The sequence below is a fragment of the Oryzias melastigma genome, linkage group LG6 (assembly GCF_002922805.2).
Source record: "Oryzias melastigma strain HK-1 linkage group LG6, ASM292280v2, whole genome shotgun sequence".
Classification (NCBI taxonomy): domain Eukaryota; kingdom Metazoa; phylum Chordata; class Actinopteri; order Beloniformes; family Adrianichthyidae; genus Oryzias; species Oryzias melastigma.
This window is the reverse complement of record NC_050517.1, coordinates 3,814,329-3,836,800: the sequence shown is the minus strand read 5'-3', so window position 1 is coordinate 3,836,800 and position 22,472 is coordinate 3,814,329. Positions and strand designations below refer to the sequence as shown.

Below are 22,472 nucleotides of genomic sequence, written 5' to 3'. Positions count from 1 at the left end.
TAACTCCACACTGGCTGGCCGGTCCACAGCCCCAAAAAGGTTGGGGACCACTGTTTTAACCATCACTCACTCCGATTAGGATCAGACGTTTGAAGCTTTGGAATTTGAGCTTTATTCTAAGCCCTTTTGGCCACTATAAATGAGATGGTGTTAACACCGGTCAATGTTGGTTCAGGATTCATTTTTATTGTTCAGAATCATCTGAGTGATGAGCAGAATTATTCTAAAGTTAGTTAGATGGAGGTTACAGCTACCAGAGTACTATCACTCCTATTAACCGCAGTTTATGAGTGGCTGTGGTGCAGAGGTGATCGCAGGTTCGGGTCCCACCCTGTGTGCCAAAGTGTCTTTGAGCAAAGCACTGAACCCCACATGACTGTAGAGTGCTTCTGGGCCTTAACCATTGATATATATTACTGGATTGGCCCTTGCCTATTCGCTGCTAGACAGAGACGTGCACGCAGGCACCATCGTTATGCATGGAGTCATGGCAGCAGAACGCTGCTGTTCCAACGGAGGACGGGCAGATATCAACCACAAAAATCAGGCTAGCTCCCTCATTTCTTAACAGATTTTTAAAAAATATGGCTCGAATTAAAACTTTGAAAATGACTGATCTTGTGGTATATTTAAATAATTATTATCTTTAAAGATGAATTTCACATTCTTCTTCTACAGATAATGCATTGCTGTCAAATGAACAGCTTCTAAATATCTGTGATTTTTGATTTGGCCTCTGTGCTACAATATATATAACTGAGCTTGTAAATGATTGTCACTCAGGCCCAGAAAGAAGGGAGGTCGATGTTTAATGGCATGAATGAGGGATAAAGTTGTGTCAAAGCCATTTCCAAAGACCAAAATCACCTCAAAGTGCTAAAAAAAAAACACCCTTTACCACATTTTCAAATGAAACTAGAGCTTTCATTATTTTTAGATTACATACACGGTAAATAAATCTCAATTCCATTCAAAATTTACCTTCAAATAGACATTTTCATTGTACTTTAGAATAAGGCTCCAGATAGCATCTTTAACTGATACAAGAAACATTTTTTAAACTTCAGAACATGGATTATAACATCGAATATGTCTGCCAAACTGTTAAGACTCAAAACACAATGATAATAGCTGTAAATGGTGCAGCAGGTTAAAGATTTGGGCCTCAGCTCCTTCACTAACATCAGCTCTCTGCTGAAAGCTTGTCAAAATATTAGCTAAACGCCAAATTAGCCAAAAAAGTGTAATTTTGCCAGTAGTTCAAGCCAAATAAAAATGGTAAAATGTCTAGATTAGCCAAAAAGAACTAGCATGTTGCTAAAATAATAGCTAGTTCCAAATACCCCAAAAAAAGCAAAAGTTCCTGAACCTTTTAGAGTTTATCTCTAGCTGAAAGGAAATGCACAAGTTTTAAAAGTTTTTGAAGGATTTGAGCAATTTCTCATTCATTTCCTATGGGGCATATTTTGCTCAATATTTCAAAAACTATAAAGTTTATGAATACCAAAAATTCAAGTAGTAATGTCCTGAACGAGATGAACGTTTTGATACCAAGATTGCAAAAATAATTGAAAGTGTGATTGAGTTTTTCGTGCCGAAAAACTTAAAGAAAGGACCAGGAGAATCATTATTACTAGAAAACAAAATGAAACAAAACAGAATCCAGAAATGTAGGTACTTGAGACGTCGCTGATGCTTTAGTTTTCCAAAATGTTTTCTTTTCTTTTTTTTTGTTATTTTGTTTCTGGAATTTGATTTCCAAAATGTAATGTTATTTGTTTTACTTTTTAATTTTTTGTTGATCTTTAATATGTTTTTGTGTTGAGTTTGTTGGTGTGATTTGAACTTCAGGGCCTCCATACATATCAGATATACTAAAGAATAAAGGACAAACAGGTCAAAACACACACAAAATACAATGTATTATATATACAATATCTAATTATATACATTTCTCAAACATCTTTTTCTATAATAGATATAACTTTTGTTATATTACAGTGTCTCTTTAAACTATACCATTTATTTTTTCTAATTCCTTTTGGGCTTTTGTGTGAGAATGTTTTTTTGCTGGAAACAGTGAAGGATAATGGCAAATGAAAACGTTTCTTCAGGTAAATTTGATTTCCACTAAACCTTTTCACATTACATTTTCTATTTTCTGTTGTTCCTCTCATTGGTCAGAATTTGTCGGGGTGTGGGTCTCAACTGGTTGCGGTTGTTGTGTATTCCTCTCCACTCTGCATTTGTCCTTTGTTGCCCTTGGTGTCGTTTCTCTCGGATAGCATGACACTGCCCTGTGTTTGTGGCCACTGCACCGTCTCCCTGATGATTTCGGCTCGCCGCTGACAACCACAGGCTGACCTCTCCGCCCCTCTCGTTCCATAGGCTACCCACACTGGCATGCGCTCCTACATTTACAAGCAAAGCTCTGTGATTGGCTCACAGGCGGAGCACTCTGGGATGCGAACGTACTACTTCAGTGCGGACACTCAAGAGGACATGAACACCTGGCTGAGGACCATGAACCAGGCCACGCTGATGCAGAACCACATCAATACGACCGTCAGGTATGGCGGCGCCCCCACCCGGTCACTGCACCTGAGGTAGCATTAGCCATCTTTGTACCACAACAATATCGGAACCATCAAAAGCTAAAATCCTACAGACTTCTTTAGAGAAATAAACAGCTGCTACTCAGTCATTCCATTGGTCAGAATAAACATTCTTGCTCTGATATCTTTTTTGTTATTGATAATCCTCATTTTTTTTCATTCATTTTTTCTCTTTTTGTCACATTATTCAATGTATAAACTGACCAATCAGATGCCTCAACAAAAGTATGTGGTTTCATGTTGAATATTTGAAACACTTGATTGACAGATGTCATTCAGCCCGCTTTAAAGTGGTAGATATGTAGACTACCAACAAGCTCACCCTTGATTGGCCAGAGTGGTTCCAATTGAAACGATGACTCAGGGTGACCACAACCAATCACTGCTTACTGACGCCCTCTGGCTCCAACATGGCGGTGTCCGTATAACAAAAAAATGGCAACTCAGTTGACCTAATTTGGTTGGAGCTTAGGTTATTTTCTATGGGTGATGTTACACTCACTCGGTCCAGTTCTCATATACAGATCTGAATCGGTCTGAGTCACTGTTTCTATGGCAGCCACTCTCACCAATCAGGGCTGAGCTTGTGTGACGTCTAGCCCCCACCACTTGGATGTGAGCTACAAAATGTTTCAAACGCTCAACATGGGACCAGCAGGCACCACATATTTTATTGAGGCCTCTAATTGGTCAGTTTATAACATGAACTACTGAAAAAAGTATTGTGAAAAAAGGAGGATTCTCAAGAAGATGTTAAAAAAGTTATCAGATCAAGAATGGTCATTCTGACCAATAGAGTGACAGTAATACATGTCTATTTCTCTATAGAAGTCCATGGGATTTTGGATTCTGCTTGGAACACAAGTGGGGAGGGGTCACTCAGTCCAGCTCTCATATGTAATGAATGGTTTCACCTTCATCAGATCAAAATACTTTAAGGATGACTGCTGACATGCGTAGCAGTTTAGTTTTTTGCTCCTGTCTGCAGTTGTGCGGCGTGTCCTCTGAAATGTGTCCTCTGTTTTTCCACTTTTAATTGCACTAAATCTCAGCACTCAGACTGCTCTCCAAATACCGTTCAGGGGATTTGTTTGTTTTTTTGTTGCATTGTATGAGTTCCCTCTGATTGCTGTGCTTTTCAACTTGCATCTGTTCTTCATGTATTATTTATGGTTGGCAGTAGGAGGTAGCAAAGATTAAACGCATCCCATCATGCTCTGGCAGCCTCAGACACACCCCATATGCAGTAGTTCATCTTCATGAGGCCGTTTTTGCAGCAGGGAAATCCCACAGCCTCACCTTAGCTGTAAGAGGAACACATCAACTTACAGTTAAAAAGCTGTTCATCGTTCACCTCAGTGTATTTGTTTTTTCATTTTTATTTCTTCAAGCAGTAGAAATGTGTATATCTAATTTAGGTTATTCTAACTCAAACTTAATCCCTTCTTTACCGATTTATTTACATCAGGGATCTGAAACCTCTAACAGTAAAAGAACCATTTGGTACATTTGGTTCAGGCCAAAATCTTGCTAGAAGCTGGAAAGTCCCAAAATATTAGTTAGAAAATATGCAATATACGCCTCTGTTCCATTGACTTAACATTAAACTGGCTGCCTCCGCCGCGCAAATTGCGGTGTGAATGCACCTTAATGGTTATCATATCATATGCAGTGCAACAGGAAGTCTTATTGTGAAATGTCCATCATTTGTGGTCGGTATCCTTTTCTGTACAGACCTACTGATGAGCTAGAGAAGGTACTGCAACAGGCCGTTCCACAGACAAACCACGTTAACCATCACAAGACCAGGACGTCCCAGCCCGACAGCACACGGCCCATCATTCACGAGGTCCTCCTGGAGCCCGTGCACCGTGATGCAGAGGAGCGCTGCAGTCTCCACATGAGCTCTCCTGGGACCAACGTTTTTGAGCAGCCTGTCCCTGGAAACACTCTAGAAATGGACACGCAGACTTCCCTTGGCTCCACCGCAGCAGCAGCTGCGCCCTCACAGTTTGAAAGCGTCTCGGTCTCGGCCCCCGTGTCCAGGGTGCCGTCCCGCGCTCCGTCACGGGCCACCTCCACCTTACCCTCCAGCGTCTGCACAAGGAACGGCCTCCTCTCTACGCCCAGCCCCATCTTGGAGCCCAACGGCATCGCGGCAGGGACGTACCAGAGGGCCCCGGACCCCCCAGCAAACGACACGATCAAGCAGGTGCAGAGAAGGAGCGCTCTGGAGCAGGTGGAGCGCTGGGTCAAAGTTCAAAAGGCCGAGCACAGGGGGTGAGTCCACAGCATGAGCTTCAGCTGCGTTTTTTATTTGAATTTGACCAACAGATTACAGAGGCATCAGTTCAAACCGCAGATTTCAGAGAACATTAACCCTTTAACACCGGAGCTCCAGTGTTTATTTTCTTTGATTTACTGTAACTTTCCAACCTGTTAACGGTTGAAAAATTTCAGATTTTGTGTTTAAGCGTCACCAGCGATCCCTCAGTGTTAAAGTATTAAAGGGTTAAAGCAAGGCATACAGGTATAGCCCATTACCATTTAACCCTTCCGCTCTCTTTGGGGTCCAGATGACTCCACCCACATATTGATGTGATTCCTTCCATGACAAATGTGGACAAAGGTGGGCAGGATTTTATGTCTGCCATGGACATTAGTGAAACTCAAAAATCAATGATAAAAAAAAGTTCAGCACACTGTCTTATGGGGTCCAGATGACCCCACTTTTAATGTAAACAAACTAAGGAGACCGGAAGGGTTAAACTAATAAATTATGTTTATTTGAAACATTTCTACGGTGGCCCTGAAGTGCAAATTGCACCAACAAATTGCTCAACACAAAATCACATGAAGATTGAAAAAACCAACAAAAAATAACATTACGATTGAAAAATCCAAACAAAATGACAAAAACCAAAACACAATTCCATAAAAATGATGTGGAAAAAAAAGAATTGTTTCAGAAAACCAAATGAAATGATAAAAAACTAAAGACAAAAAGAAACTTGAGAAGGTATGTACAACAGGACATCACTGACTGGATGATGTAGTTTGAGTTCTTCAAAGGCGTCTTCAATGTCTGCATACTGATAAAGGTTTTATGATTAGTACAGAGCATATCCAGTATCGCTTCACGACAAATAGCTTTTAGTTGAAATGGTGGAGAAACGTTGTCGTATAACCAGTGACATCATAGTTCATACCTTTTCTGGTTTCTGTAAAAAAGAAAATATATACAGTATATATTTATATTTCATAGTACAAAAGGAACTGGATATATAACATTAATGCTGTGTGAATGCTGTAAGCTGAATGTGGCTGCAGAAGATGGCATAGCTGATAGCTGAAAACGCTGAAACTGAAAGCTTGTTAAAATATTAACCAAATTAACCAAAAGACTAGAAAAAGTCAAAATTTGCCGAAAAATGTAATTTAATAATTTCTGCTCTTTGACAGCCCCCCATCCAGAGAGAACACCCTCCCACGCCGCACACCGCCAACCCAGCACAAGTACACGACCACAGACGCTTACCAGACCCTGCCAAAAAACCTCCGCCAGAGTCCTCCCCCCGCCAGACTGGGCGAGTACAAATATGCCCAGGACCGCCTGAGCCATTTCCGCCTGGGCCCAGACGTGGGGGGCCAAGGGTCTAAAACTGTCTGGCAGTTGTACGAGTGGCAGCAGCGCCAGCAGTTCCGTCACGGCAGCCCCACGGCGCCGCTTTACACTCCAGCGCCAGAGTATCCCTTCGGTCCCCGACCCCCGTCGACCGTGCCTCCCTCCTCCTCGGCAGCCAGGTCGGAGGGGTCGCCGCGGTGTGTGTCTGTGCCGCCTTCTTCTGCAGATATCCCACCGCCAGGACCGCCACCCGGACTCAGCCGGACCCTGTCACCCAATCGGAGGCCGCACACGCCCGCTGAGAGGGTGACCGTCAGGCCACTGGGGGAAATGTCTCTGATGGACGTCCCCTTCACTGTTTCACCTCGGAGGAGCAAATCGCAGCTGTTCAAGGTAAAATAATATCTGACATCTGGCTTGATTACGGTCAAAACCAGTTCATCTTGAGAAGGGGGAGGAGAAAAATCCTCAACCTCCTCAGAAAGTTCTGTTCAGAAACTTGCATCACTTTGTCCGGTACCGCTCTCCATATTTTGTTGTTTTTTTAATTGAACATTACAATGACAAACCTCTCTGCATATCGAAGACCCAGCATATGTTACATAAAGCTAACCCAACTGTCAATCATAGATCCAAGCCACATCCCCGCCGCTCAATCCGCCTCCACCAGCCCCGCCTCCTAACTGGAGGCGGGGCTAGATTGAGCTGGGCTGAGAATGGAGTCTGCCTCCAACTGCCCTGTTTGGTCACTCTTTGTGTTGTTTAGACCACTTAAAGTGGATTTCTTAGTACGTTTGAAATAAAAAATCTACAACCCAACAGCTGTAATGAAAAATACAAATACAATGTTTTTTGTATTATCTTCTTCTGATAAACCTATTATAGTGAGTATTATTTGGAGAGAAATAAGGATAAAAGCTCAAAGAAAAAACTCTTTTTACAACTGTGTTAACGGATTGATCAATCAAAGCACACTCTTCATTGGAGCCAGTTTCACTGTAAATAAACATCCACTTATTGCTATTGTACATTAGAATAAGCATCAAATGACTAATTACCACCTCCGTCTGCAGTGTTTGGTGCTCATGCCGTCTTCAGTTTATTTTGGACAGACGGCCTCTGATGGCTGGCCGAGCATCAGTTTCATCACTTAGAACTCAATACTTGCGTAAAATTTGTGAATAGAAACCTCACGTTTAAATAGTTTGACCAGACCGTCCCGTGTGGAGCTGACATTCTCCAGGTGGATGCATACATGTTGAAGAATCCTTATCGGCCTTAAAAACAAATGCTGCTGTTTGTCCTGATGTGTCTGGTGACAGCACATTCTGAAATAAGAAGCAGGTTGTGTTCTCATTGTCATTAATGATTTTAAGCTCAGTTAAAAAGCAGTTTATTTATTGTCATGATTCTGCTGTTTTGGTCGTCTTTCAGGAATTCTACCCACCTTTTAATGTATGAAGGGATTTTTGTGCCACCGTATCGCGAACAAAAGTCACAGTTTTGAGATCAAAATGTTATGAATTGCCAACAAAATGTTTTGTGTAATGTTTGTGCCAGCCTGCTGATTGGTCTGGATTCTATCCAATCAGGTGTCTCTGCCTCGCATTGACAGCGCTTGGAGACCGAGGCAGACTTTGGACTTTCTATCGGCGCTGTTCAGTCAGAATTCTACAATCTTCTGCCATTCTGCTCCGTTCCTCTTTGAGCAGAACTCAGAAGGAGCAGCAAAGATCAAATATACAACAGAGTTCTGTTTTTATTCATGTTAGTGTAGCGAACAGCGAGTTTAAAATGTCTGCAGCAGAAAAAAAAAACGTCTCGGCGTCGTCTCCGTCCAGCTGGAGGTTACATTACATTATGATTATGAATCGTATGAAGAACTATAGTTTTTTTCATGATTAAAACATTGAAATATTCAGAGAAAGTTGCATTTTTTTCATGAATATACATACATACATATATATATATAAAACTTTCCCAAAAAGTAAACAGGAGTTCTTAGAAATAAGTCACTGTAAAAATTATCATTAAAAGTTAAATATAATATTTCTTCTGCTTATAAATTAAGTTTATTCTGCTAAACCGTCATTATTTTCCTCACTACTAATTTTAGGGTAATCTAAAAACACTGTAGATGATATAATATAAGATAATATGGGCTTCAAATCTTTTTTTTTTTTTTAAACAAACAGATCTTAAAGAAAATCAAACTTTTTTATCAATATTTTGCACCAGAGGATTCATAGATCACACAGGCCTGTTTAGTGTAACGTCAGAGTATAAACTTTACAGTTTATTCTACGGTTTGAGGATATTCTTAGTCATAAATTCACAAATGTGACAAAATAAAATGTAATAATTGCTTTTAAAAAAAAAGAAAAAGTTTTGATTATTTTTAAAATCAACGTGGGTAAAAGATCCTGTTTAGCATTTGAGCCTCAGTAACAAACACCATGTTAAATAAATATGGTGATTTGATTGGATAAAATCTAGATCAATCAGCAGGCTGGCACAAACATTACACAAAGCAAAAAATGGATCAGCGCAAAATCACAGATAGGGCCAAAGCGAGATGAGGCACAACACATCTAAAAACATTTTTGCTGTAATCAAAAAAATACTTTAGAAAGAAAATATATACATTTTACATTTAATTTGCAATTTAGAGAATGTTGATCTTAAAACTGTGACTTTTGTGTCCAATAAGGTGGCACAAAAATCCCTCCATATAAATGCCGTGCTTTGGCATTCAGTCTTCTAAATAATGAATGCAAACATGTTTGGAAATCTTTTTTTAGGCTGCAACCATGGAGAGACGCTCGATGCCTCCATCTGGCTACATCACACACACCGTCAGCGCGCCCAGCCTTCATGGAAAAACGGTACGTTTAAACATCCAAATCACAGTGTTTTCAGCAGCTGTTGGCATCACAAGATATAAGCAACAGATATGAATTGATAAACCGTCCCACAGCTTCTTTGGCATGACTCTTCTGTTTGTTGACCTCGATAGAGAAGGTATCTTGACCTTTTCTAAACACATAATCCCGCTACAGTGTGAGGAGGTTTAGCTCAGCTTACTTTCAAAATTGACCTCTAGAGTTGAGGAGACAAAGGTCAGATGGTTGAGCGTCTGTAGTCAGCATTGAGACCCGCCTCTTCTGTGCCGCCTGCTACAGCCCGAGGAGCTCACTCTGCTCCTCATTCAGCTGCGGCGCCATCAGGCTACGATGGCCTCCGCTCGCCAGCAAACGTTAGCCCAGCTCCAGCGGCTCAATGGTCCCGCAGAGTCCTACCTCCAAAACCACCTGTTGGCTGCCTCCACGGCTAGCTCCAGCCCCCTACCCAGCGCCGGCCCGTCTCCTGTGTCCCAGCAGGGACCCGTGAGCCTCTCAGCCCCACTTGGTTCTGGAAGCGCACAGGTGGGGGCACGCCTGCCTACTAGCCCCTCAGCCAATCGGGAGCAGGTAGAGGTTGCCACTTAATATTCTGCAAGGTCAAACTTAACTGAACACGTTCCTGAGGTTTTGTGGTTTCTATAGTAGACTTTGGTCACCCAGCAACGGCTTTGAGAGCATCACCACTGGTACAGCAGGTATGATAATGAAAGAGTTTTGAGGATAGTTTGGTTCTGCAGACTCTATCAGCTGATGAAGAGTCGGGAAGCAAATACTTTTAATCACAACTAAGAATGAGAAACAGAACACCTTTATAGACGCACATTCTCAGGCAGTGTCAAAATAAAGGTTCTTTGTTTGACCATGTCATAATGGAAGACAAGAATTCATTTTTTGCGCGATTACTTAATTGTGACCTGTGATTAATCTAATTAATCCATTTTATTTGCAATGATTTTTAACCCATTAATTGTTGTTAAAATCCTCATTTTTGCTTTAAGGTTTTTTTTTTTATAGATGACTTTCAACCTTTACTTTGACACTACTGATCGTGTCATTTTTTCAATCTTGAGCAAGAAAAAACAACAACAACAACAAAAAACAGTACGAACACTTTTCTGAGCAATCCAGAAATATTGAACACAAACTTCTTATTAATACCATAATTCAAATGTTGATATACATTATTTCACAGTTTATTACAACAGCATGACAGTAGAAAAGACGAGAGTGATTTTATAGTTTCCTGTAACCTGACACCCAGCAAGGCCAAGTGGGCCATATGGTTTAAAAGTGGCAGAAAATGTGGGGCCACCAGTTTCTGTAGTGGCCCCGCCTGTGTTTACCCAAATTAGCTTAAGGGGGGATTCAGTGGGTTAGCTCACTACGCTATCCAGCTGCCCTGTGGACAGCATAGCATGCTAGCGAGCTCAACTGTAACAAGCTAGCAAGCGCACACACACTCACAGGCGCACACACACTCACAGGCGTGCGCACTTGCACAGGAGCACACACTCACAGGTGCACACACACACTCACACGGGTGCACACACACGGGTGCACACATACATACTCACAGTGAGTCTGCATAGAGAAATGTCTGTTCAGCATTTTTCTAAATGTAGGCACAAGCTGAGACAAACCGTTTTTTTCCCTTTTCTGTATCGATGAACACATTGACAAGTTTGAATTGTTTTTTTACCGATTCACGAAGAATCGTTACAGCCTTAGTGCAAACCAGTCTCTTATTTTTCAACAGCGTGATTTAAGACTCTGTTGCTCCGACTGGGTTGTATTCAGTGAGAAACCGACTCGAATGGCTCTTTGTTGGAGGTTGCAGTCTGCTGGTCTACACTAAAACATGTCAGTTCTCAGCTGTAAATACTAAAGCAAAGTAAAACAACGTATCATCAGTATATTAGTGGCAACCTCTATGGAAGCTCCTCTGCTTTGGTGTCTGAGCTCCGGCCTGGCTGCTGAGATCCATCCTTCTCTTCCATGGCATGTTGTGTCTCTATTTTGACGTCCACAAAGCCATCCCATGCTTCAGCTGACTGGCAGACTGTGGATGTGTTGCTGGATCTGATCTTTGGATGCGATTCTCTTGTCTTGCAGTCGAGTTTGTTGCTTTTTGTTGATGTGAGATGGAGTTAAGGTTTGTGCTGGTCTTTTGTGTGTTGCTGTGGAATTATCTGAGGATGGAATCCAAAAATGTGTGAGTTTGTTGTAGTGCATGGCAGTGCAGGGTTGTAACAGCAGTCTACGTGTCACAAACCCGTGGAGACCTGTTGCTGACAGTTATCCTGAAGACGACAAAGATTAGGGTTCTTTTGATTTTCTTCTCATTCATGTTTCTCCTTATGTAGTAATCACCTGTGATGTGTTCTTTCCAGGCAGATGATACCTACATGCAGTTGAAGAAGGACTTGGAGTATTTGGACCTAAAGGTGAGAAAGGCCTGTAGTTTTCATTTATTCCTATGCATTTCTCATTAACATGTTAATTAAAATGACCCCACTTGGTGTTCCGCATGGACAGCCCTCCTGATCACTAGGACCACTGCACATGTTGTAGCTAATACTGGGAGTAAGCACCTCCTGATCGGCTTTAGAAGCATCTCACAATAGCAGCCGCCATTGTGTGACTGCGGCTCTGTGTCTCTGATTTTTGACTCCCAGATCAGAGCTCTAGAGCCCCTGATCCTGGCAGTTCACAGTTTACTACTGCACTGCACTGCTGGGCCTCTCAGGCCTCTAATGAACGTAAGCTCTATGTGTTTACGCAAACATGCGTGTGTGTGACTAGATCGCTCAAAAGTGGCGTGTCTGTTTGCATTTCTGCTCGTGCACGTTTGTGGAGTGCATGTGTGTAGGTGAGACTGGAGCTGTCATGTTTTTAGCGAAGCAGTCATGTAGAGAGACCCATCCCATTGCTTCGCAGCGCTGCATTCAAGGCTTGAACTCTCCCCCCTCCCGACACCATAGTGACATGTGGCGATGTTACCTGTGGACGTCTGGGCATGGGATGGCTCGGCAGTGCATGTGTCGTGGCTGTGGCCCGGTGGTTGAAAAGCTAGCCGCTTATACCATCGTCTCTGAATCGCTGCACCTTCTTGACAATGATCCAGAACTAGCCATGAAGAAATGTTAAGAGCGATCCTTTTTTGTGTTGCTTAGTTTTAAAGTTGCAGGTTGTCAAATTCCATCTAGCTTTAATAGGGAAGTCATTCCGTGCAGGGCTTCAAAGTCTCCATAGCCACTGTGTCGTTCGTGGCAACAGCGTACGTTGTGTGCCAGAGTCCGCTCATTTTGTCATGCTGACGAGGGCAAGCGAACGCACCACTGACAGTCTGCTCTGCCGTGTAAAAGCTCACAGCTGTGTTCTGTACTCCCTCTGTTTCAGCTCAGATGTGCAAAGGTGTGGGCCACGATGCGTGCACATGATTAACATCTGCAAACGCTTCTGACCATTCACAGGTAGCTGGGAATCAGACCTCCAAGGAGGCGGGGAAACCTGTCAAGGTTGCAGAAAGTGATGTGGATGTAAGTATGACTAGAGTCTCAGTGAAGACCCACTGCGGTGAAAATCCAACATTCTTACTCCCAACTCGTCACGTGTTGACGTTTGGTGAAGGACCAAACCCTCCACGTCCTTTTGGGACATTTTGGGTCTCTCCAGCTCGTCGTTTTTGATGTGCTGGCTGTTCCCAACCTCCGGGCTGGGAAGCATCAACCCTAACATCTGGCCCAGGTGTGGTACTGAGCGCAAACCGGACGCGAACTAGGACTGGGTCAGGGTTTGGTACCGGTACCCTAACTCTAACGTCTGGTCCGCACACCTGACCAGACGCGGTACCGGGAGCAAATTGGACATGAACCAGTACTGGGTTTAGTTTAGGGTAGTGGTACCCAAACCTGGTTCTGGTACCGTACTTCTTACATCTGTTCTACACTCCGGACCAGATGTGGTACCAGACGTGAACCAGGCGCAAACCAGTACCGGGTTAAGGTTAGGGTACCATTACCCAAACCTAGTACCGGTACCCTAACCCAACCCTGGACCAGATGCAGTACTGGACCCTCACCAGATGCAATACCGAGCATGAACCAGTACCGGATGAAGGTTATGGTACCAGTTTTTTAGCATTAGAAATCCCGGAGGGATCCGACATGTTCATCTTAGGTGCATGTTTGCTTTGAGAGACTTCATCTACAGTGCTGTCATGCGATTCATTTTTAGTGTGAATAATGAATCATGACTTGTAATTAATTAATCGAATTAATCTATTTTTAATTGTAATTATTGTTTACATAATTGCTGTAAAAAAAGCCTCATTTTGAGGTTTTTATTTAAAGTTGTGCCATTTTGGTGCACATCACCACAACATCAAATTACAATAAACAAACTGTCATTTAGTTTTTCTGACATAACAGACTTTCATCCTTTACTTTTACACTAAGAAGGGCTATTCTTTTAAAAAAACAGTAGCAAAACATCAGCTGCTCAGTGGGAAAATTCTGTTTTTTTAAAAACATTTCTCCATCAAATGTTTTTTGTTTGTTTAAGTTGATAAATGATTCAATATGAGGACATATATAGACAGTAACTTTTGCAGGGCCATGTTACCTGTAATGTTTGATTATATCAGAGAAAATACTGATTTATGTAAATGATCCAACGTGTGCCGCATTTATCAAACATTTACCTGTTTTTGTACTTTAGCAGTAATTAGAACAACTAATCTGTAAAAGTGAATCCTGGTTGAGCCCCTTCAGGTCAGGGAGCAAACATTACAGCATTCAGCAGCTTCAGCTTGGAGAGAAATGAGAGGAATGAAGGCCAAACAAAAGCTGCAGAAGGACAGAAGTGTGGGAGGATGTTTTCAGCTTCTCCTCGTAGCTTTAAGGGAACAGCAGAATCTGTTAATGGCTGCGTTTCAAAACTCCTTCAGGTATTATTTCAAATGAATACCTGTAGCTTTTAGAGCCTGTTTTCCCTTTTAATGGATTTCTCTGTTTTTTTTTTACTTAATATGCGACTACTTTAACTATTTATGAGTGCATAGAATATTTGATTAGATCCAGCTACAGCATCTCTGTGGAGACGGCTTATGCATTAATAATTTACATGTTGGAATCTATAAACCATTGTTGAGTGCAAACATTTACTGAGCTGTTAAGTCTTAATGTGTGGTTTAACTGTTGTAATCATCTAAGCTTTACCTACAAACTGGTTTAGCAACAAGCATCAGAACAGCATAAAGCAGATAAATGTGTGAATAAATATGAAACAGAAGAAAGTGCAAATGTTGTGACTCAAAGCCTAAGGATGCACTTTCCTGCATAGATGAGACGCTTCATTACCAGAGTTAAAAGTACAGACTGACATCCAGTTAAGCTGTTATTCATGCAGTTCATCCCAGTGAACTCAGTGTCTCCCCCTGCAGGTGAAGTTGAGTCGGTTGTGTGAACAAGACAAGATCCTCAAGGACCTGGAGGCCAGGATCAGCTCCCTGAAAGACGACAAGGTGCAGCACGTTTGCTGGGTGGTCTCACCTGCTTTTGGACAGCAATACTGATGTAAAGAGGGAGTGAAAATAAAAATAGTTGTTTACTTTAAGGAAAAACTTAACTTTATGCAAACTGTGTTACTTCAAAATAATGTTTTCTCATATTTCCACTTTCTCACACAGCTTTTGTAAGTTTTGAATATTATGAAGTACACATTCCTTTTGTACATATTTCATAAAATAAGAATACATGTAACTGCTGAAGAGTCCTGTTGTGGACTGTGGAGACACACTGCCCCCTGCAGGCAATTTGAAGGATTGTTTTCAAAACTGAACAGGCTGTCTACAAAGTATGGCTTAATTTTGAGTTTACATATTTTACACATTTATACACATTTCTTTATAAATACATTACTAATCTTCTGTATGTTTTGAATATATTTATATTAATCTGATCCAGTTCACATACTGTAAATGTATCAGTGAAATAATGAGATTGTTAATATCATCCAGTGTTACATGGATTCTCTAAAGGAGAAGTTCTAACTAAAATGTTCAGATCATTAACATTGGAAACATTGTTCTGCTTCTCCTGGAGGACGTTTCAGTTTGGACACTAGGTGGTGATTGCGTTAAAGCTTATTCCAGAAGAAGAAGAAAGTATGAGGAAAAAACTGTACTTTAGACCACAAATAGTAACTTTAAAAAATATTTCCTTAAAAGAGTTTGGAAAATTCATATAAAGATGTTCATTTAGTCACCAATGTACTTTTAGGTCGACTGAGCGTTTGCATCAGCCATCCCATGGGAAGTTCCATTAAACATTAGCATCAAGCTAGCAGACTTTAGCTTCATGTGCTGAATCGATTTATATTTTTTATAAATCGAATATTGGTTTATTAAACTTAAATTGTTTTAAATGGATTAATGTTTTTTTCCACCTAGCCTTACTACAAATATGCCACTTCCTGTTTTTTATGGCTTTTCTTGTGCTCCTCCCCTTTTGGCCAATTGCAGGACAAGTTGGAGAGAGTGCTGGACGTGTCCCACCAGCAGATGGAGCAGTACCAGGAGCAGCCCTCCCACGCCCAAAAGATAGCCTACCAGCAGAGGCTGCTGCAGGAAGATCTGGTGACCATCAGAGCCCAGATATCGCGTCTGTCCACGGTATCTACATCTGCACAAGTCTGCCTGTTTGTGTATTGGCAGCTGGTCTGTGCTGGTGGCAGAATCAATAAAGAAAAGTGGTACTATAGTGACTAAAGTTAGAAGCACAAACTTAACAATATGTTGGATATTCAAAGGGAATGTTTTCATAAAGTAAGTGAAAATGTCGTGTAACACGTGGACTCTTTGTGCGTTGAAGGAAATGTCTCTTGCATGGGAAGAGTACTGCAGGCTGGAAAAATCAGTGGAGCAGTTGAGATTGGCACTGCAGGTGCACATGAACAACAGAGCCACCCCTCAGGTGAGTTCTGGTGATTCAAGCTTGACTGGAAAATTCCCTCCACTTTTTGAATGGATGCAGGTTGAAGGTAGAGGGAGTCACATGTTCATGAATGTTAGTTTCTTGTTTCCCAGCAAGAGAAAACGGAGATGAAGAGGGAGCTGTGGAGGATCGAGGACGTGATGGCTGGACTCAGTTCCAGTAAAACCAACTATAAGATCACCATCGACTCGGTTCAGAACCCAGGTGGGAGGATGATGGCTGAAGGCCACCAGCTGCCTGAAAACATTCACTGAAATTATGTGAAAAGTTGTAGATCAATTGAAGAAAAACTATTTTAAGCTATTTTAAGTCCCTCTCTGATCAGCTTTTGATGTGTTTTCAAAGCGTTCCCAGAGCTCTTTTCATTATGATTAAACCGTTTTTAGACAAAAAAACAATGTTTGTTTATTAGAAATTCACCTCTGAGATGTGGGCCGAGAGCTCTCTGTTTACTGTTACTTCTTCTATGATCGCCGCTAGCTCTACAGGGAATGTGTGTTTGTGTTAGCCTGGGGGCGGGACTTGCAGTTTGGTTTCTTCCTGAAAGGGGCCGTCTCACTCTGTGACATCAGCATGTGAGGACCTGCTCGTCTTGGTGGGTATGGGAGGGGCTGCTGCTGAGAGAGCAGTCTTTAAAGGATTGCTCAGAAATGTGTGAACAGATCAAAAGACCGCTTTATAATGAGGAATGAACAGTAAAATGCACTTAAAAGATCAAAAAGTTGTTTTTTCACGGTATGGTCTCTTTAAGTAAATGCACACAAAAGAAACTGAAGCCAGTTGATGATAACGGTGAATCCTGCAGAGATTGTGCTGCTTTTGTTGATTTTTACACTGTGGTTTTAAATCTTCTTTGACTGTAAATTAGCACATTTGTTTACACTTGATATGTTTATTTATTTTCACCTGTATGTGGTTTGCCAGAGAGAAAAATAGTGCCTTCAGTGTCTGAGCCGGCGGTGCCTTCTCCCAGCGCTGAGGTCCTGCCTCCTCCTCGGAGCTCCATTCCCAACGTCTACTCCCACACTTTGCCTCACAGCACCACCCCAAAATGGGCGAGTGTCCGCTTACGACTTCTGTTCACCAGTTTTAGCTTATGGAGCCACAGATAGTCATAAACAGTCATCATCCTTTGTGGTTTGTGCTGCACAGGCAGAGGACGAAGCTCCGCCCAGGCCACCACTGCCCCGCCTCTACGATTACGACGAGACACCCCCCGTGGTGCCGCCCCTTCCTAAGGAGGCTTCAGTCATCCGCCACACATCCGTGCGAGGACTCAAGCGACAGTCAGATGAGAGGAAGAGGGACAGAGAGAGTGGGCAGTGCCTTTCCAATGGAGAGCAGAAGGTCAATAAGACGTTTCTACATGTCTAGTGGATAACTAAAACATGCTAGCTCTGCTAAAAATGTAAAGACCTGTGTGGATCCTCTTTGGGCTCTTGTCATCTCTTTCAGGCGGATTTGAGGTCGTACCTGAGCGAGCCAGAGCTGGGGGGAATCAGCCACAACGCCGCAAGCTCAGACGGCGAGTACCAGTATTACCCAAGCAAAGGTACTAGAGCGCCACAAAGACTTCTTTTAGAACCGGGTGTCCAACTCAATCGCACAGGGAGCCAGAATCTAAAACACATCTTAGGTTGATAGTCGAACAAGATAAACATTTATTGAACACTCTAAAACTACATTTGTAAAACTTTAACATAATTATGAGCTAGATTTATGTCATAGATAATGCTAGTGTGAATGTTGTAAGCTGAATTTGGCTGCTTAAAATGCTGAAACTGATAGCTGAAGATGCTGAAATTGATAGCTGAAAACACTGAAGTTGATAGATGAAAACGTTGAAGCTAATAGCTGAAATTACTGAAGCAAATAGCTGAAAACACTAAAGCTGAAAGCCAGCTGAAATATCAGCTAAATGTCAAATTAGCCTTAAAAACAAAACAAACAAAAGAAAAAACCTAGGTTAGGCAAAACAGCTAACATGTAGCTGAAAAAATAGCTAAACCTTAAAATATCCTAAAAACTGAAAAAAGCGTAAATTAACCAAAACATCTAGCATGTAGCCAAAATATTAGCCAAGCTCCAAAATAGCCCAAAAAGTTCTTATTAAATGCCAAAATAGTCCATAAAGCTAGCATGATGCCAATTTTTCAAACTTTAAAACCGTAACTTTTTAAGATAAATATGAATAATAAAAAGACAGGAATATTATTCCAGAATAAATCAACTTAAACCTTAAATAACTTTCAATACTTTACTCTCCATAAAAATGTATTTTGTCAAATTATACAAGTTAAAAATAAGCACAAGATAACATCGGGTCATTGATAACAATAAAATAAAATGATCTGGAGGGCCGGGTGGAATTACCCGGAGGGCCGGATCCGGCCCCCGGGCCTTGACTTTGACACGTGTTTTAGAAGAACATGTATATCCTGAATAGGGATGTAACGAGTATCCGGGTGCTCGGGAATTCATGATCTGCTCCCGAATATTCGAGTACGGATACTCGCAACGTCCAAGATCGCTAATTCATGATCTTTATAGATGTAGTAAATTGTAGTAAAATATGATCAAAATATAATCTGGGGACGATGTACTTTTGCTCTGAAATGCAGATTAAAGTAGGATTTTAAGTTTACGAACTAAAACAAAGCCGAAAGAGCCGCCGTACTGAGACCGGAAGTAAAGACATCTTCCTGACGGTAAAGCTTCCGGTTTTTTTCTGTTCAAAAACTGAGACTGAAGTTCCGCTCACAGACATGACTTCTGAAACAATGAATTATCTTTAACATCGGAGCTTTAGCTCCAGTGTTTACATTACTTTGGTTATAATAACTCTTCAACATTTGACGTAATTAACGAAACTCCATCTTATTCTGAAGAAACAGCCTCGCGCTGCTGAAAGGTGGATGTAATCAACGTGAATCAGATGATTCTGCTGGGAAAAAAAATCTTTTTTTCATATGGACTCTGCACCAATACGTGATGATTAGAACGTAAAATATTGAAGAACTTTGAGGATAGAAAACTGCGTAGAACATTTTCAGGTTTTGTTGTTAAATGACCCAAAACAAAAGTGATTTTTATCCTTTTATGTTGTTTTACCGCTGAACCAAAAGATTGATAAAAAAAGTTTAAAATGACAACATTTATTTTTATCTGAATCTTTGTGGGTTTTTTTCAGTTTTGTTGATTCTGATCTCCTGTTCTAAATAAAGGTATAAATGATGATTAAATACAAATCATTTAAATTTTCATCCATCCAGTGAATAGACATACACATAGCAATAAACATATTAAAAAGTAAGAATCGTGGTTTGATTCGTTAATCGTTGATCTTGATTCGTAAATCGAATCGGATCGCCACCTAAGCAGTGATCCACAGCCCTAATCCTGAACACGTGGGGTGACCACTGACATTTCTACGTTCACAGGTTTATGGAAATAAAACAGTACGTAATGTTTCCTTCTTGTTAGGACTGAGACCAAATGTAGAAAAACAGCGATTTACAGTCTTGCTGCTCCTTCTTCAGAAAATTTGAAATCTAGAAGATATTTTCAGTAATGAAGAAGGCTTTCTAAACAGAGAAGAATGAAGGATGTCACATTTGTCCTTTTTTACATTTGTATTTTAACGGTTTGAGAGATAAAAATATGTTGTTTTTAACCCTTTAACACCTGAGCTCCAGTGTTTATGTTCTTTGAGTTACTTTAACTTAAACACGATAATTCCAGCAGATTCTGAAGGATAAAAGCAGAGCCGCTTTTATCCTTCTAATTTCTGAAGTGATGACTCTTGTCCTCGTCAGGCTCATTATCCGGTCTGAACCAGTCCAGCTCCATCTCGTCCTATGTCACCCTGAGGAGAGGTCCAGGGAGCTCTGCAGCTAAGGTGAGGCGTGAGCTTTGAGGCTTCTGTAAGTTTTTCTTCTTGACCTTAACTCTGACTTAGCCCTGCTCTGAGCTCAGAGTAGAGTGTTCAGTATCCAGAGGTGACCGACTGTTCCTAAAAGAACATCTATTTTCTCTCAGTCGGTCTTTTCCTATTGGACTGTCAAGGAATGGAAAGGACTTCCAACAAATCTCAAAAACATAGCAGACTTCTGCCGTTTTTCACAAACTGCCAAAAATTGGGTTCTGGAGCATCAATCTTGCTTATATTAACAGGCGGATTTTGTGCCGTCAGATGTTACACAGATATACCATATTTTCCGGACTATAAGTCATGCTTTTTTTTCATAGATTGGCCAGGGGTGCGACTTAAAGTCAAGGGCGACTTATTTCTGATTTTAGACATCAATAGGCTCATATATTTGTCGTTTTCTCCACTAACAACCTGTTGCCTTTTAGTGGTATTTCCCACTAACAACCACTAAAGGGCGCTGTGGGTTTGTGTGTTAGTATTTGATGCTGTCAGAAACGCAGAAGAAGAAGTTCCGTTCAAAACAAACTGAATTGAAATTCAATTGAATTGAACTTCATTAATATCACGAGGATACATTCATTTGTTGTGGCACCAGAAACACTGTTTCTATGGAAAGAGTGGCAGACAGGGAGGCGTGGTCGAAGTCCCTGCAGGTCAGTGGGGGGTACTGCAGGTGACAGGTCTGCATCCGGGTCACCGCGCTGTGGAGCAGCTCACACGCAGAGCGTGCAGCTTGATGTTCATAGCAGAGCTGTTCTTAGTGCGGATGTGTGCCGGATTGCACCACGTGTTGTTGACGTACACCGCTCCGCCTCACTCACGTCCACACACAGAAGCCCGAAAAACTCCAACGAGACCACAGAAACAGGAGTTAGTCCATCCAGCAACGTCTTCACGAAGCACACGACACTCCCCGAACTTCCTCTGCAGCTGGGCCAGCGCAGAAAGCTCGTTGATCTGGAGCTTTCATCCAGCTCTGCGGCCTCGTCTCTTCCTCCGGATCTCTTGGCTATGACCAGTGTCTCCGTGTAGAGGTGTAAAAGGTGATGTTGCGCAGAGCTTTGAGCTGATCACGGGTGTAAAAAAAAAAACAGGAGCTGTTACTGAAACCATTTGGGTCAACAAAGCAGGGCCAAAAAAGACCAATAAACCAATAAATAAATAGAAAAGAACAAGGGTGACAAAAAGTAATCCGGGCAGGGTCGGACCAAGACAGCCAAGCTCCAGCCACAAAAGAAATGATGCCGGGAGATGCCACAACAGGGAGCTGCTTGAAAAGCGCCAACGGTTAAAAAAAAGCAAACATGGCTGAGAACCTAATCATTCTCCTCATGGATGTTATGATGTTTTAATATGATAGTTTTTATTTTTCTCTCCTTGGACGAATGCGGGACAGCAAGCCATCAAACTGGGTTATAAGCAGCTAAAAGCAATTATTGGCTTGACTGGATCATTGCATCCCTTCAAGTGTTCACTATGACCTGACGCCTGCAGCATACCCATAGAAAAAATGTGCATGGATGTTTTTGCTCTACAGGCTGACTGAGCAGTCTGAAGTTTGATGTTTTCAGCTCACATCTGCCTTAAAGACAGCTGTGACCACTCACTCTACAGGCCTTTCTATTGGGTCATGTGACACAACTCGCTCTTTTCTTCAGTCTTTGACGCCTTTACTGTAAAAGCTGTTCCACTGATCACACACAAGGAAAATGTTCAAGTCAGATTGAACCTGAAGGTCTAAGATCACGTCTTGTGAAGCTGCAGAGCTCGTTGTAGATGTTGGTTCTTAATGAACTGTTACAGTCTAACCTTTCATCCTGCCTCTGATCTCTCTCCTCCTGTTGTCCGTTCTGCATCGTTGTCTCCCCAGGACAGACCAAAGAGTGCCTTTGAGCGTCTCTCGTCCCCCACGGAGGCCCAGCAGCCCCCCAGCAGCCAGCCTCGGGGCCGCATGACGGCGGAGGAGCAGCTGGAGCGCATGAAGCGCCACCAGAGGGCGCTGGTCCGCGAGCGCAAGCGACACCTCAGCCAAGGCGACCGGTCCTGCACAAGCCCCTCCTCCTCCGCTGCCCCCGCCCCTCGCTCCTCTTCCGCCACCAGGCCGCCCTCCAGCGCCGCCGAACCCGCCGCCTCCGTACGTTACACCCCACATGCTCCCAGAAGCAGGGAGCACCAGCTGCACCCCCAGTGTTGCTATGCCCCCCTGCAGCCCCCGGCAACGTAATCCGGACTGCTAACATACTAGCCATGTGTGGCCGTGGTTCTGCATGGTAACTGCCAGCACTAACCAGCTGAAAGGCGGGGCTTGCTGCAGCCGGCTCATTAACTCCGTTTACAGTTTAAACAAAGAGCGTCATGGGAAATACTTGGCTGGATATGGACCCTGTTTATATTTAATTTTTT

At 42.2% G+C, this 22,472-nt stretch overlaps 1 protein-coding gene across 9 annotated transcripts in view; it reads left to right on the top strand.

Annotated features, from left to right (window-relative positions):
• The window catches only part of plekha7a (pleckstrin homology domain containing, family A member 7a), a 186,547-nt gene that overhangs the window by 152,864 nt on the left and 11,211 nt on the right, over positions 1–22,472 (top strand). For 4 of the 9 annotated variants that reach the window (XM_024281135.2, XM_024281138.2, XM_036212172.1 and 1 more), the window contains 17 exons: positions 2,389–2,570; positions 4,350–4,895; positions 6,078–6,633; positions 9,042–9,125; positions 9,423–9,665; positions 11,534–11,587; positions 11,819–11,902; positions 12,617–12,682; positions 14,587–14,667; positions 15,667–15,816; positions 16,016–16,117; positions 16,231–16,342; positions 17,063–17,193; positions 17,291–17,485; positions 17,594–17,690; positions 19,954–20,036; positions 21,940–22,203. In XM_024281135.2, coding sequence (XP_024136903.1) covers positions 2,389–2,570; positions 4,350–4,895; positions 6,078–6,633; positions 9,042–9,125; positions 9,423–9,665; positions 11,534–11,587; positions 11,819–11,902; positions 12,617–12,682; positions 14,587–14,667; positions 15,667–15,816; positions 16,016–16,117; positions 16,231–16,342; positions 17,063–17,193; positions 17,291–17,485; positions 17,594–17,690; positions 19,954–20,036; positions 21,940–22,203 — 3,030 coding nt within the window. The remainder of the gene's footprint in view (positions 1–2,388; positions 2,571–4,349; positions 4,896–6,077; positions 6,634–9,041; positions 9,126–9,422; positions 9,666–11,533; positions 11,588–11,818; positions 11,903–12,616; positions 12,683–14,586; positions 14,668–15,666; positions 15,817–16,015; positions 16,118–16,230; positions 16,343–17,062; positions 17,194–17,290; positions 17,486–17,593; positions 17,691–19,953; positions 20,037–21,939; positions 22,204–22,472) is intronic. The other 5 variants (XM_024281136.2, XM_024281141.2, XM_024281137.2 and 2 more) reach the window with 5 other exon arrangements.